Source organism: Echeneis naucrates, chromosome 17 (genome assembly GCF_900963305.1).
Source record: "Echeneis naucrates chromosome 17, fEcheNa1.1, whole genome shotgun sequence".
In the NCBI taxonomy this organism is placed as follows: domain Eukaryota; kingdom Metazoa; phylum Chordata; class Actinopteri; order Carangiformes; family Echeneidae; genus Echeneis; species Echeneis naucrates.
The window spans coordinates 5,406,219-5,418,153 of record NC_042527.1 but is presented as its reverse complement, the minus strand read 5'-3'; the positions used below and the strand labels follow the sequence as shown (position 1 = coordinate 5,418,153).

At 39.1% G+C, this 11,935-nt stretch overlaps 1 protein-coding gene across 3 annotated transcripts; it reads right to left on the bottom strand.

Moving 5' to 3' along the window:
• Nucleotides 1–450: 450 nt before the first annotated feature.
• On the bottom strand, nucleotides 451–10,655 carry slc7a8b (solute carrier family 7 member 8b). 3 transcript variants are annotated; one of them, XM_029524266.1, is made up of 12 exons: nucleotides 10,523–10,655; nucleotides 9,771–9,978; nucleotides 7,449–7,653; nucleotides 6,462–6,613; nucleotides 5,645–5,770; nucleotides 4,666–4,819; nucleotides 4,157–4,280; nucleotides 3,778–3,881; nucleotides 3,206–3,302; nucleotides 2,950–3,099; nucleotides 1,321–1,498; nucleotides 451–1,072 (listed from the first exon to the last, which is right to left on the bottom strand). In XM_029524266.1, exons 2-12 carry the CDS (start codon nucleotides 9,922–9,924, stop codon nucleotides 963–965), a joined length of 1,554 nt encoding a protein of 517 aa, XP_029380126.1. In that variant the 5' UTR covers nucleotides 9,925–9,978; nucleotides 10,523–10,655; the 3' UTR covers nucleotides 451–962. The 3 variants fall into 3 exon arrangements, with proteins under 3 accessions (XP_029380126.1, XP_029380127.1, XP_029380128.1); XM_029524267.1 differs by having other exon boundaries at nucleotides 10,538–10,635; XM_029524268.1 differs by lacking the exon at nucleotides 10,523–10,655 and having other exon boundaries at nucleotides 6,462–6,525; nucleotides 9,771–9,942.
• Between the last annotated feature and the right edge of the window lie 1,280 nt (nucleotides 10,656–11,935).

Sequence of the window (11,935 nt, the reverse complement as noted above, 5' to 3'; positions counted from 1 at the left end):
AACTTGATGTCTTCTGTAGCTGTTATGGCACAAATTGATACCAGCGCCTCCGAGGACCGTTTACTCAGGGGCTGAATAATAACTGGATGGATTTCAGAGTCCGTAGCTTTTATTTTGAAAGCTAAATGATCTTGTTTCCTGTCTTATTCTTGGACCAATGACACCTTGACCCACCTTGTTCTTCTCTTGACTTCCGCAATTTGATCCCTTATTATGTGCGTGGACTCGACCCCTTTTTACGTCAGGTGTTCCAACAGGTGGATGAAACATTGATGAGGAAGTCGGCGCAACAAGGATAGACAGGGGAGGTAAAACAGTGTTTGTTTTCTGTGCGTCCTCTTCGACAGTTTATGGATAGTTCAGTGCTGCAATTCTTTCAAATTCAAATGACCAAGAATGCAAGTATAATAATAAACTTTCAATGTGGATAATGGGAGTAACAAATTTTAATCAAAGAATACAAATATGTATTCAAAATGGCACATTTTGAATGCTCTGAGTCCAAATTTTGAGTCTGAGAATAAAAACAATTAAAGCATCTGAAAATTTTTGTTTTAGTGTTGCTATAATGAGGCAAGCCTAAACAAAACAGTATGAAGTAGAAATACAATTTGATTATGAATTTACACATAAAATATTTTCCCCACATAAACACAGCATTGACTCAGACAAACAAAATAGAGATAGTTTAAATACTGAGGTAAAAAGAAAAGGAAAAAAAAAAAGGCAGTGATTCAACACCTCTGTCCAATGTAAGTGAATGTAACACCCATGTGCCAAATCTGTCAAGAATTAAGGCAAATGAGAAACAGCAAGAAAAACCAGTGTTGTAGTCTATACACGTGTTAAAACCTTCATTAAGTGACTAAGTATGCTCATCTTCATGGGACTCTCTCCTGTGCAAGCTTTACATCCTTGAAATCACATGTGAGAAAATGGTTAATAGCCATTTGAGGCCTTTATTAGTTATCCCCGCCTCCATCTTTCCTCTGTGGACTGTTGGCCTCCAGGTTCTCAGCCGTGTTTGGGTAGACCACTGAACAGAGCTTTTGGCACAGATGAGTCATTTTACCTGAATATATTTGGGGAAGAAAGAGACCAAGGAGACCATTTTTATATTAGAAGATGATGCTTCTGTAGCAAAGTGGTTATTAAATAATGCAGAAAACCTTACATGTGTTCTCTAACAATAACACATTCTCTGCTACTCACAAGGAGGTTTAGAAATAAAAGGGCATCCTTTTGTGTTAATGCACCTTTAAACAGAAATACTGCAATATCTAATCAAATGATAACAATACCATCATGAGGTGTCCTTACCAATAATGGTATCAAAACACTGTGGCTTGTTGTCCCAGTAGACTCCAAGGAAATATACAGGGACACCGGTCATCATGATGGCCAGTCCAATACCACAGACTACAGGCTCTGAGTACAGGGAGAAGACCAGCAGGAAGGCCCAGAACAGAAGGTAGATCACTGGCCATATGAGGCTCACCTGCAAAATGAGTGAGTTCTCAAACCTCAAATTCACATTGAGTTACTAGCTCAAAATGCATCAAATGAGAGAAGCAAAAAAAAAAAAAAAAGTGACACAGACAAACATAAAATTAAATTATGTTTGTAAAGTATTTTTCTCATCCCTTCAGACATCAGGCTCCACATTCAACTGAAATAATACTGTTACACTTCACTTCATGGGGGGGGGATGTTTTCTTTTCTGTGAAATCTTAACAGGCTCCTTGGTTAAAAAGGGCATTACCCAGAAGACCTCAAGGATATGTGAAGTGAAAAATTAGCCCATTGACAAGACAGTACAATGCTGAATAGACTCAAAGACTTTTTTCCCCCAGGAACACTATACAAGTAGTGGGTAGATCCTCCTACAGCTCTTAGAATAGCCTCAGTTATTTTTGTAAATCCTGCTTTGAAATTCTGCTGCATGTTGACATGATTGCTGCTGATTATTTCAGCAGATGCTTCACATTGATGCTGGCAGTTTCCGGTTGGACTGTATCCTAAAGGTTCTCTATTGGATTCAGACCTGGTGACTTGAGGGAAATGAAGTTCACTGAACTCGTTCATGTTGATGCAACAAAGCTGGGATGACTTGATTTGTGACACTGAGTTAACATGCTGAAAGTACTCATTAGATGGTAAACAGGCTATAATGGGTTAAACATGGTGAGGACCAACACTCAAAAGCTGTGACAGAGAACCCATGACTGATGACTGACTATAATAAGAAAACAAGAAAACAAGCCCCACCCCAATACAGTACTGCCTCAGTGGAAGTAAAAGTTAATCAGAACAGCCTACTTTTCTCAATTGTTGTCCAGTTTTTGGGGAACCTTTCACTGCAGTGTCATATTTGAAATCTCACATGACAGGAAGGGAACCTGACATGTTCTTGGACATGCTATGGTAGTGCAGCCACCTCAAAACTGGCAACAGTTTCAAAGATTGGATATCTGCATTACAATAGGCTTCCTGTCAGCTTCAATCAACCCAATCCACATTTGCCAGCATTTAACTCTGGGGACTGTTGTATACGAAAATCCCAACGAATTAGCAGTTTCAAAAATACTCCAAGTGGCCTATCTGACACCATCAATCATTGTGCAGCCAAACTCACTGACATTTAATTTCCCTGCTCTGAGACAAACATTAAGTCAAGCTTCTGTCCTGCCTGGCCATATAACTGGCCAATTGAATATTTGCATGGATGAGCAGTTGTAGAGTTATAGCTAGCTATAGCTAGTCCTCATGAAAAAACGAGCATCCCCCCACAAAAAAACAAAAACAAACAAACGAACAAACCAAAAAAAAAAATAAACAAAAAAAAACACCCCTTATATTGCTGATACACCACGATTTCTACATTTTTCTACATTTTTCTACATCAGCTTTTCAAAAGTTAAACCAAGAATGCTCCAAGTGTGTCTTTACCTTGATGGGCCGATACATGTCAGGCTGTTTGATACGCAGAACAATCTGCCCAGCGACAGTGACGCCATAGAAGAGGTAGTTGATGAAACCCACATAGTTTATGAGGGTGTAAATGTCACTGGTGCACAACATCAGCAGAGTGGAGATTAACTGAATATGATGAAAGGGAGTAGAAGTTAATTTTGTACATATGGGAGGACAGAGGACATTAAAGACAGTAAATGTTCAGCTTTGATCTGAGTGCCACAAGACTCACAGTGAACAACAAGGCTGGAATAGGAGTGCAGCGTGACACATGAATCATGGCCAGCAGACGTGGGAGATGACCTTCCCTTGCTCCAGCAAAAAACAGACTGTAAGACAGAGGCAACAACAGGTAAATCCTGAGAACAGAGCCAGATGTTGCTGGTCTACTGTGTGCACTCAACAACTAAGGGAACAGGTCTGAAAACGCAGTTCAGATGACTATGGAAACACCAATTGGGGGAGAGAGGGTAGAAGGGGAAGAAAAAAAAAAAAAAAAAAAAAGCCAAAGAACAGAAACTGATAGGTCACAATGGACCCAGCCAGAACAAAAATCAGCACTTTCTCTCTCTGACCACATTATGGCAAATCTCAAACAAACTCCCAATTAATTAGAATATGAAATCCAGCTTGTGGTCCTGGAGATGGGTATTTACATTGCCCACACACCATATTCCTGATTAAAGGTTTGCATCTTCACCCAGTTTCTGTGTTCATGAGACTAAAAAGAATGCAATGCAGGCATAGAAGCAACAAGAGGAGAGAGAATGGACAGAGTAGGGAAATGGGGTTGGACAAACTGACCGCGATGATGTGAAGAGGGAGCCATTAACTCCCCCGAAGGTGGAGAGCGCCACAGAGATGGGCATGATCCATGACATTACTCCTAGCAATTTCTCTCCAAATGTCTGGGAGAAAAATTGGGAGGAGAAAGAGAGAGAGAAGGAGGAGGATGAACACACATACAGTTGAAACAAATTACATAACAGCGATTATCAAGACATTCCAACAAGGAGCGCAGGACATCAGACAGAGCATTACAGGCATTGTAAATACCACAAGGAACATGCGTTAAAACAGTGCAGTCACTCTAAATCACTAATGTAAGATGCAACTCCATTTCAAGGACATAAAAAAAACTTAAAGTTTCTAACTACATACAAATTCAGGCTGGTTTTCTCACCACTGCTACAGCATTAGAGGCCAGCAGTTCCTGGGGGCTCATGGCTGTAATATATGCCACGTTGGCAGACACGTAAACAAAGGTGACCACAGGAATGGAGATGAAGATTGCACGTGGTAGATTCCTGAGGATGAAAGACAAGACCGTGATTCATTGTGATTCATTAAACTCTTCTATGACTGAAGGTGGCTGGTTCCATTGAGAAATGTTACTAATCTTTGATTCAATATTAAACATTTGCATACACATATGGAAGTATCTTTTAACTGATATAGCTTTGGGTTTTTTCCATAAATATTTCAGTCAAATATTGGAGTCCATAAAATGTCTAACTGTTTTGAATTTTACTACTTTCCAGGTACAGGAAGTCCACTTTTTTAACCATCCAGGAAAAAAAAAAATAAAAAGGATAAATTTCTTGTCCTAGTTGAGTCACCCAGGTCCAAAAGCATGAGACTTTAACCAAAGTCTAATTACTTCTACTCTAATTCTTCTACTCGCATGTTTACCTGTATGGGTCTACCAATTCCTCTGTGACATAGTTGAGGAAGTTCCAGCCTCCATATGCAAAAGAGCCTTGCAGAAAAGACAGAGCTACATGACCAACATCATAGTCGCGAAAGGTCTCAAAGGCGTGCACTGGCTCCAACCAGTAATAGTGACCTGAGAACCCAAAAACACAACTTGATGAAACTGCTTTTCATTTCCACAATCTCAGCAGCAGAGGGTGCTAAACATAACATATAATGTTTTCCCAGTTCATGAAAAGTTGTTGTCATGTTACAATTTATTCACTTCTTTTTGCTTTTAAAGTGTTTTTATACAACTCATCTATATAATCACACCTCTGGTTATGGAAGATGTATAGAACTCATGTCTTAGCCCACTAAATATTCTCAAGAGGTCAAAACCATGGTTTCAAAATTTGCATAAATTACCCTACATCTTCACTATCTATGTCTGACAGAGTGGGATGTGGGGGGGGGTGCGTCCATGAATGCGTGTGATTATCTGGATTATGAGGGGGGTGAAGCGAGATGAGGGACTTTAATCTCTCTTTCACATTGGGATCACAAATCCTTTGAGAGGCAGAGGAGACTATACTGTGATGGCAGCTGGAGTGTCACTACTTTAAAAAAAAAAAAAAAAAAAAAAAGCATTTTCCTGACGTTCACATCATGCCTTGAGACAGCCATTTTTGAATTGGGGGTACAGACCACATGAGGGGTTATGAAAGGGAGTAGGAAGAATTAACAAGAAAACTTTCCTATCTGTTAAGAAATGTTGGTAAACTACAGATATTTTTACATAAACAGAAATACTCGGAGGGGATCAGAGCTCATCAAAGCTAAAATTTTCCATCAAAGCAGTTCACAGGGTCTTAAAAAAAAATAAAAGAAAAATGGTATTGGCCAAAAATATTTAAAAATACTCCTTTAAGAAGCATATAAAAAACATTAAACAAGAAGAAATATAAACAAATATTACCCTTGCAAATTTGGAGAATGCCCATGATTATGATTAGGCCAAGGGCCAAAAGCTTCCCAGCAGTGAAAACATCTTGGACATATGTGGCCCAGCGCACGCTGTAGCAGTTCACCCATGTCAACAACACTGAGGAGAGCAAGAAGCAAAAATCACATTAAGTAATGATGTTTCATCTACTGGCAGCTAAAGCAGCAAGGGGCAAAGAACAGCATGTACCAGCCTTTAAGGTCCAGTTTAATAACAAGGACATAATTCTGTGATAAATTTAGCTGTAACAATCAGGTGGAGAACTGAAACATTCCTCTAAACTCCTGGACCATTACAAACTAAAGCTATGTGTATTTATTATGCAAAGACAGTTTTTCAATTTTTAAAATTCCTCAAAAGGAGGATTCTGAAAGTTCTACCTCTGGTTTAGTTACCAACAACTTCAGAGCAACATGGCAACAACGTCAGCATTTTTATTCTGACCATTTTTGCGAAGCTAGTTTTAAAATTGCATGGCTCCTGAGACATTCTAGCAAACTGACTGTCATCTGGGTTTTCATATAGAACCAACTTTCATTGATGTGTTGCTGCAAAATAAATAGAGTCAGTGTCTGCCCATAATGCAATTCAATTACATTTTTTGTTAGACCTTCACTACCTTATGCATTTATCTCAAACTCCTTTATTTCAACTTTCATGCCTTCCATTTTAAAACTGGCTTTTTGGTCAAAATGTTTTAATCAAACTTGTCCCTAAACTCAATACAAATTATTTATGTATCATCTTTTGAGGAAAAAAAAAAACCCCACAGACACAAAAGATCACTCACACAGGCAGACTGCAGCAAGCAGGCGAAGTGCACTCTCTGGGGGAAGACATGAGGTGAAGAGGGGCTGCAAGATATAGTTTGAGAAGGTGAGAGCAATCACAGCCTGGTTAGTGGGGTAGATGACCAGCACTGCGATCCACAGACGCAGAAACCTGAGTGACAACAGAGGGAGTCTGGGTTAATGAGACATGGCAATATATTTTTGTCCAACACCAGGAAGTGCATACAACTGCCAAAGCGACCATAAACAAGCTAACCCCAGTGTATGAGAATAGCTGCCCTTGTTACAGAAAAATGTAGTGAAAAACAAAGGAAATTAAGCATATTAACTAGAGAACATTATAGTAAAGCACTGGAGCATTGACGTTAAAGATGACAGAATTGTGTGGAAGTAGGTCAATGACACTCTGGGATGCTAGGAATTCAAACTACATTACATGAGCCTCTTACAGTAAACTTTCTATTAATTACAAAAACCTTTTTTTTTTTTTTAGATACATATCATGCATCACATTTTATGCATTTTATCTGAGCAGTATTTATTAATTTTACATTAGGTAACCTGTGCTTCATACTGTGTTTTTAAATTGTACACTCCCCCACCCTCTCCTTTCTCCCTATTTTGGGTCACCACAGCAAGTCAGCTCTGTAACTTGCAAGACTGAAGTGGACTCAGTCTGTTTATTTATTTATTTATTTGGTAGGTACCACTGGTTTGCATTATGGCCGGGGTTTGAACCCGAGGTCTCTGTATGCAAAGCATGCACTATCACTGAGCTACATCCCCAGGCTTCATTGTACACTATATAACTTGGGCTTATTATTTATTGTTGTACTACATGAATCACAAAAGGACTGAAAAACTACTTTTCAAAAAGAATTCCAAATAACTGCAAGTATTTGTTAAAGCCCTTATGTATAGGGGTGATTTCACTGTTGAAATCACCAAACCCAATATTTTTCTTATTAAAAGGATATTATTCTCACCCTGCCAATCCTCCAAAGATGTCTTTGACATAGGAGTAGTCTCCACCTGACTTTGGGATGGTCACACCTAATTCTGCATAGCAGAGGGCACCAATTGCTGTGATAACTCCAGTGGTGACCCACACAATGACGGCCACACCCACTGAGCTGGCATTTTCCAGGACCCCCTTTGGACTCACGAAAATCCCAGATCCAATTATGTTTCCTTGGAGAGTGAAACAGAGACAGGAACAGATCAGATGCTCTAGAGTCAAAGTTAGATAACATGCATAAACTATGCCCACTTTGACTTAATATAAATATACATACATAGATACATAGCCTATATAGATTATGTGATGATGAAAAAAAAAAAAAAACATGAAATATCAGTACACCCATGGAATTTCTGTATGAAACAATAAATGACCATTAAGTGTTTGAAAAGACATAGAATGGAAAAAAAAGACAACACTTTTCTATCGCTACCCATTTTAAGTCTAGTTCATCAACACAGCATGTGGCGCGAGAACAAGAAAAGGGAGAAACAAAACAAAACTAAAAAATAATAATAATTTTCCTAGTCGCACAGTTCTCATTTCACCGTGCAATCCTTAATATTGTCATTATTCCAGTACACCCATTCCTCCGTCCTTGAATTTTAGTGTTTTTAGTTTTATGGTTCTCTGTATGTGGATTTACCTACTATTCTTCCTTGGTCTAATGTCCTGTTTTTATTACATTATTCTATTTTTCATCCTATTTATTTATTTCTATATATGTGCATTGTGGACAGCAAAAAAGAATTTCATTGTACAGGGAAATGTGTTTCTTTACTGTACATGACAAACACTAAAACAATACCAAGTTTGATGCCAATATTTTACAATGTCATATCAGGCAAATATATGACATTGTAAAATATTACATGCAAAGTTTTATATCTGCCAAAATATGCTTTGGCAGAGATGGTAATGTTTGTCTTCCCAAGGCAATGCTAAAATCAATTCATATCCTGTGGCTTTGCAAAGCACTTTTTAAAAATTTGCTTAAAATACAGCTGATCCTTTAAAAACCTGCCTGCATGTCACTGTCCAGGATGTAATAGGAGATAGTATAACTAATTATATATTATGTTCTTAATTATAATTATATATAAAATTGTTGCCCAAGGCAACAAACCTATCCTTTAAAAAAAAAAAAACCCCTGCCTGTGAGTCACTGTCCAGGGTGTAATAGGAGACACTAATGCACTGGTTCACCTGGATTGAGTCGCGCACTATAATGCCACAGGTGCTCAGCAACCTGATTTGGGACCAGCAAGAAACAAGTCCAAGTCTTGAGGTAAATTCATGATATTAAACCCTCAATGTAATAAATTGTAAGTTTAAATAGCACCATATGATCACAATGTTACAAGCGATATGGGCAAATGAGGCCCATCACAGGCCAAATCACACATTTGCTGGGTAGTTGATGGACCAAGTGTTTATATAAAATAATCCATACGTCATATATAGGCCAAAACACAAAAAAGGATATGACTATTTTTCATCAGTGGTGCAGCAACCACATCCAATGTTCCTAAAATACAGTCCCAGTCTCAGCAATGGTGGACCCCCATTAGTGGGATTGCTTTTTATTGACTCCTTTTTTCCCCTCTGCATGTGGGGGAGGTGGGTAGTGACCAATGAGCTATGAGAGCACAGAGAGGAATCATGATGCTGGGAGGACAGTGAGCATCCCTAGTAAACAACAGAAAGAGACTACAGCAAACTAAAATTAGATTAGAGAGATTCTGTCAATAGGTCTATATGGCAATACAATTATCTTGTACTAAAAATCAACAAATAGGTTGCTGGGGATTTTGCCACATCATGCCAATGTTTTTGTTATCTAACACAAACAAGCTATTAGACAGCTGGAATGAACTCCAACTTAAAGTAATTTCTGACAGACTGTATCATGCTACAACCGATTGTCTTCACCCCCACCAGGACGGGAGGGGTGAAATCGCGTTTATAGACTATTTTTGATCCTCGCGGAAATATGGGACAAAGTGTTCCCCTTTTAAAATCAATACGGGATGCGAATTTTGGTCTCTAAGTACCGGACGATTGCGTTTTCAAGCGACGTTTGGCCACCCTAACAGGGCCTTAGGTTGAAGGATGCAATAAATGGTGATCTGATTGAAGCCTGATCCAATCTAAAGTAGTAACGATTCAAAAGCTGTTTCTTTGAATTTTCTTAAAATACAGTTGATCCTTTAAAAACCTGCCAGAGATTCACTGTTCGGGGTGCAATAGGAGATAGTAATGCACTGGTTCATGTGGATGAACTTACCCACTATAATGCCACAGGCGCTCAGCAGCCCGATTTGTTTTTTCAGAGCAACCCCAGAGCTTCCCTCTGAGTCTTTCCCCACATCCGACTGAGGGGCCGCTGGGGCTGACTGACTTCCCCCGCTGGTGCTGCGCTTCTTCGGACCTTCGCTCATCCTGCAGCCCCTTTCTCACTGTTCAGGTGACAGAGGCAGCGTCTCCCTACTGGCCTACGTGGAGTAAGAATAAAAAGTAGTAGTAATAATAATAATAATAATAATAATAACAATAATAATATGAATAACAACATTGTTTAAGGTAAAGGAATATCCCCAAACATATTTGCTGAGTAATTTGCCCAACACCGTCCCCTCGACTCGATAGATTCCAAAAACGCCGACGGCCCTGGTTTCCATCTTTAGTAGGCTACATTGGCTCGAAAATTAGAAACCACATCTCTCATTAATAATTCAGGGTGCTACAAGACGAGAGGCCCTGACACTTTACCTGCAGGCTCTGATGTAGCGACCACAGGCAGACGTTCAAACAACTCCGGCTTGTTTATCATCATGAGACAACTTTAAAAGCGGTTAAATGAACCGATGTAAATAAAGTTGCATTTCAAAAATCGCTGCTTTGACCTGCAACGCGCGCGAGGAAACCGATAATTTGTTTCTGTGGTAACCAAGTCCGCTGGAAGCTGCAATCAACCCATCAACGGCCGCCGCCTCTCGCTTTTTGTTTCACTGATTTTAAATTGAGAAAGTAACTCACACAGAAGTAACGCACCTTCGCAGCAGCCGCGGCGACCCGAAAAAACCCCGTGGAAGCTGTTAGTACACGGGCTTCATGCTTACTGTTTTTCCTGCCGGAGGGCTGAGATGAACTGAACGACAAAAGACCTCCAGCTGACTGCCTCAATAAATAGAAAGGCTGGTTATCTACAGCCAATCAGCGCAGCCCGTATTGTCAACACGTCTTAGGCCCCGCCCTGTAGTGAGGGGCTACTGCCCTTTGATTTAAGCAGGACATAAAGCCTGCAAAAAAACATCTTTTGTTGTCAAAATTAAAACTGTGGAATTGTATTAGCATCCAAAACGTGAGGGAAACGAATACATCAAAAAACATTAACAGTAATTTATTAGAAACTTGCCGGTATTCATTTATCTTATTTATAATTTGAACGGAATCGTTGCAGTAGTGTTTCTAACTTAATTTTTTTTTTTAAATATTCATAAAATAAGTAGGTTGGTTATAGGCAGTGTGATGTTGCCTACTCACCTTGACTCATCGTATTTGGGACTCACGTTCTTCTTAAATTGTCAAAGAAACAAAAGAAATTAAACTGGAATTCTAGCTATGTGAACTCCCTTACCTTACATATACATATACGATAACTGACAGTTATCAAAAAAAGTGAAACGAAAAATCGCAATCAATAATTAAAAACATTATAAAACAAAATTTAGGAATCACAGATTTTGATACTAGTTGTCTGCCTGTCTACAGCAATTGCAACTTGTATGACATAATCCAACCAATACTGTTATCACGCCAAACATGCTAAGTATGATAAGACCAGACAGGGCGTGTTTGTTTTGATGCCCAAAGTGTCGCCTAATAGGTATTGTAGCATGGGCTTCATTTAGACCTGCTCTCTATGCGATTTGGCACTAAATTATGATGTAGATAAATATCAGTTGGTGGCTGGATTCTTATTTCCTTCCTCTGCGCCACAAACTATTGCCGGAGCAGATCTAATCAGAGCAAGTTTGTAATTTTTACATTTTAACTACACAAAATTATGTCCATCAGTCATCTATATTAATGTAAAATGTAAATTTTTTGTCATATTAAGGCTTCTTTAATGTTTGTTAAGATTTAGGGCTAACTGTTTTTTACTTTGTTGTTGTAAGAAGATCGTCTAGCTATCATTTATTTCAACGGCTTGCAGTATAGCCTAGTGGCCCAACTGGCACTTTCTGTGTTTCACTCATCTTCTACCGTTTATCCATTTCTGGGTCACTGGGGTGCTGGAGCCAATCCCAACTTTCATTGTTTCCCTCAGACTAATCAGCAGAATTCCAAGCTTGAGGGACGTGTGCTTCAGAGCTTTTGAGGGTTAAACAGTGAGACAGTCCTTACTGACTTAACAGGAATGTGCCTCAAAGGTTGTGAGGGAGGACA

What these genes read in the sequence shown, in the direction of transcription:
- slc7a8b (XM_029524266.1), bottom strand. Translation starts at nt 9,924, where the DNA reads ATGAGCGAAGGTCCGAAGAAGCGCAGCACCAGCGGGGGAAGTCAGTCA. An exon ending in ATCTTTGGAGGATTGGCAGG is followed by an intron (nt 6,614 to 7,448) that starts GTGAGAATAATA and finishes GTTGTCACTCAG; the next exon opens with GTTTCTGCGTCTGTGGATCG. An exon ending in TTCCAGCCTTGTTGTTCACT is followed by an intron (nt 3,100 to 3,205) that starts GTGAGTCTTGTG and finishes CATCATATTCAG; the next exon opens with TTAATCTCCACTCTGCTGAT.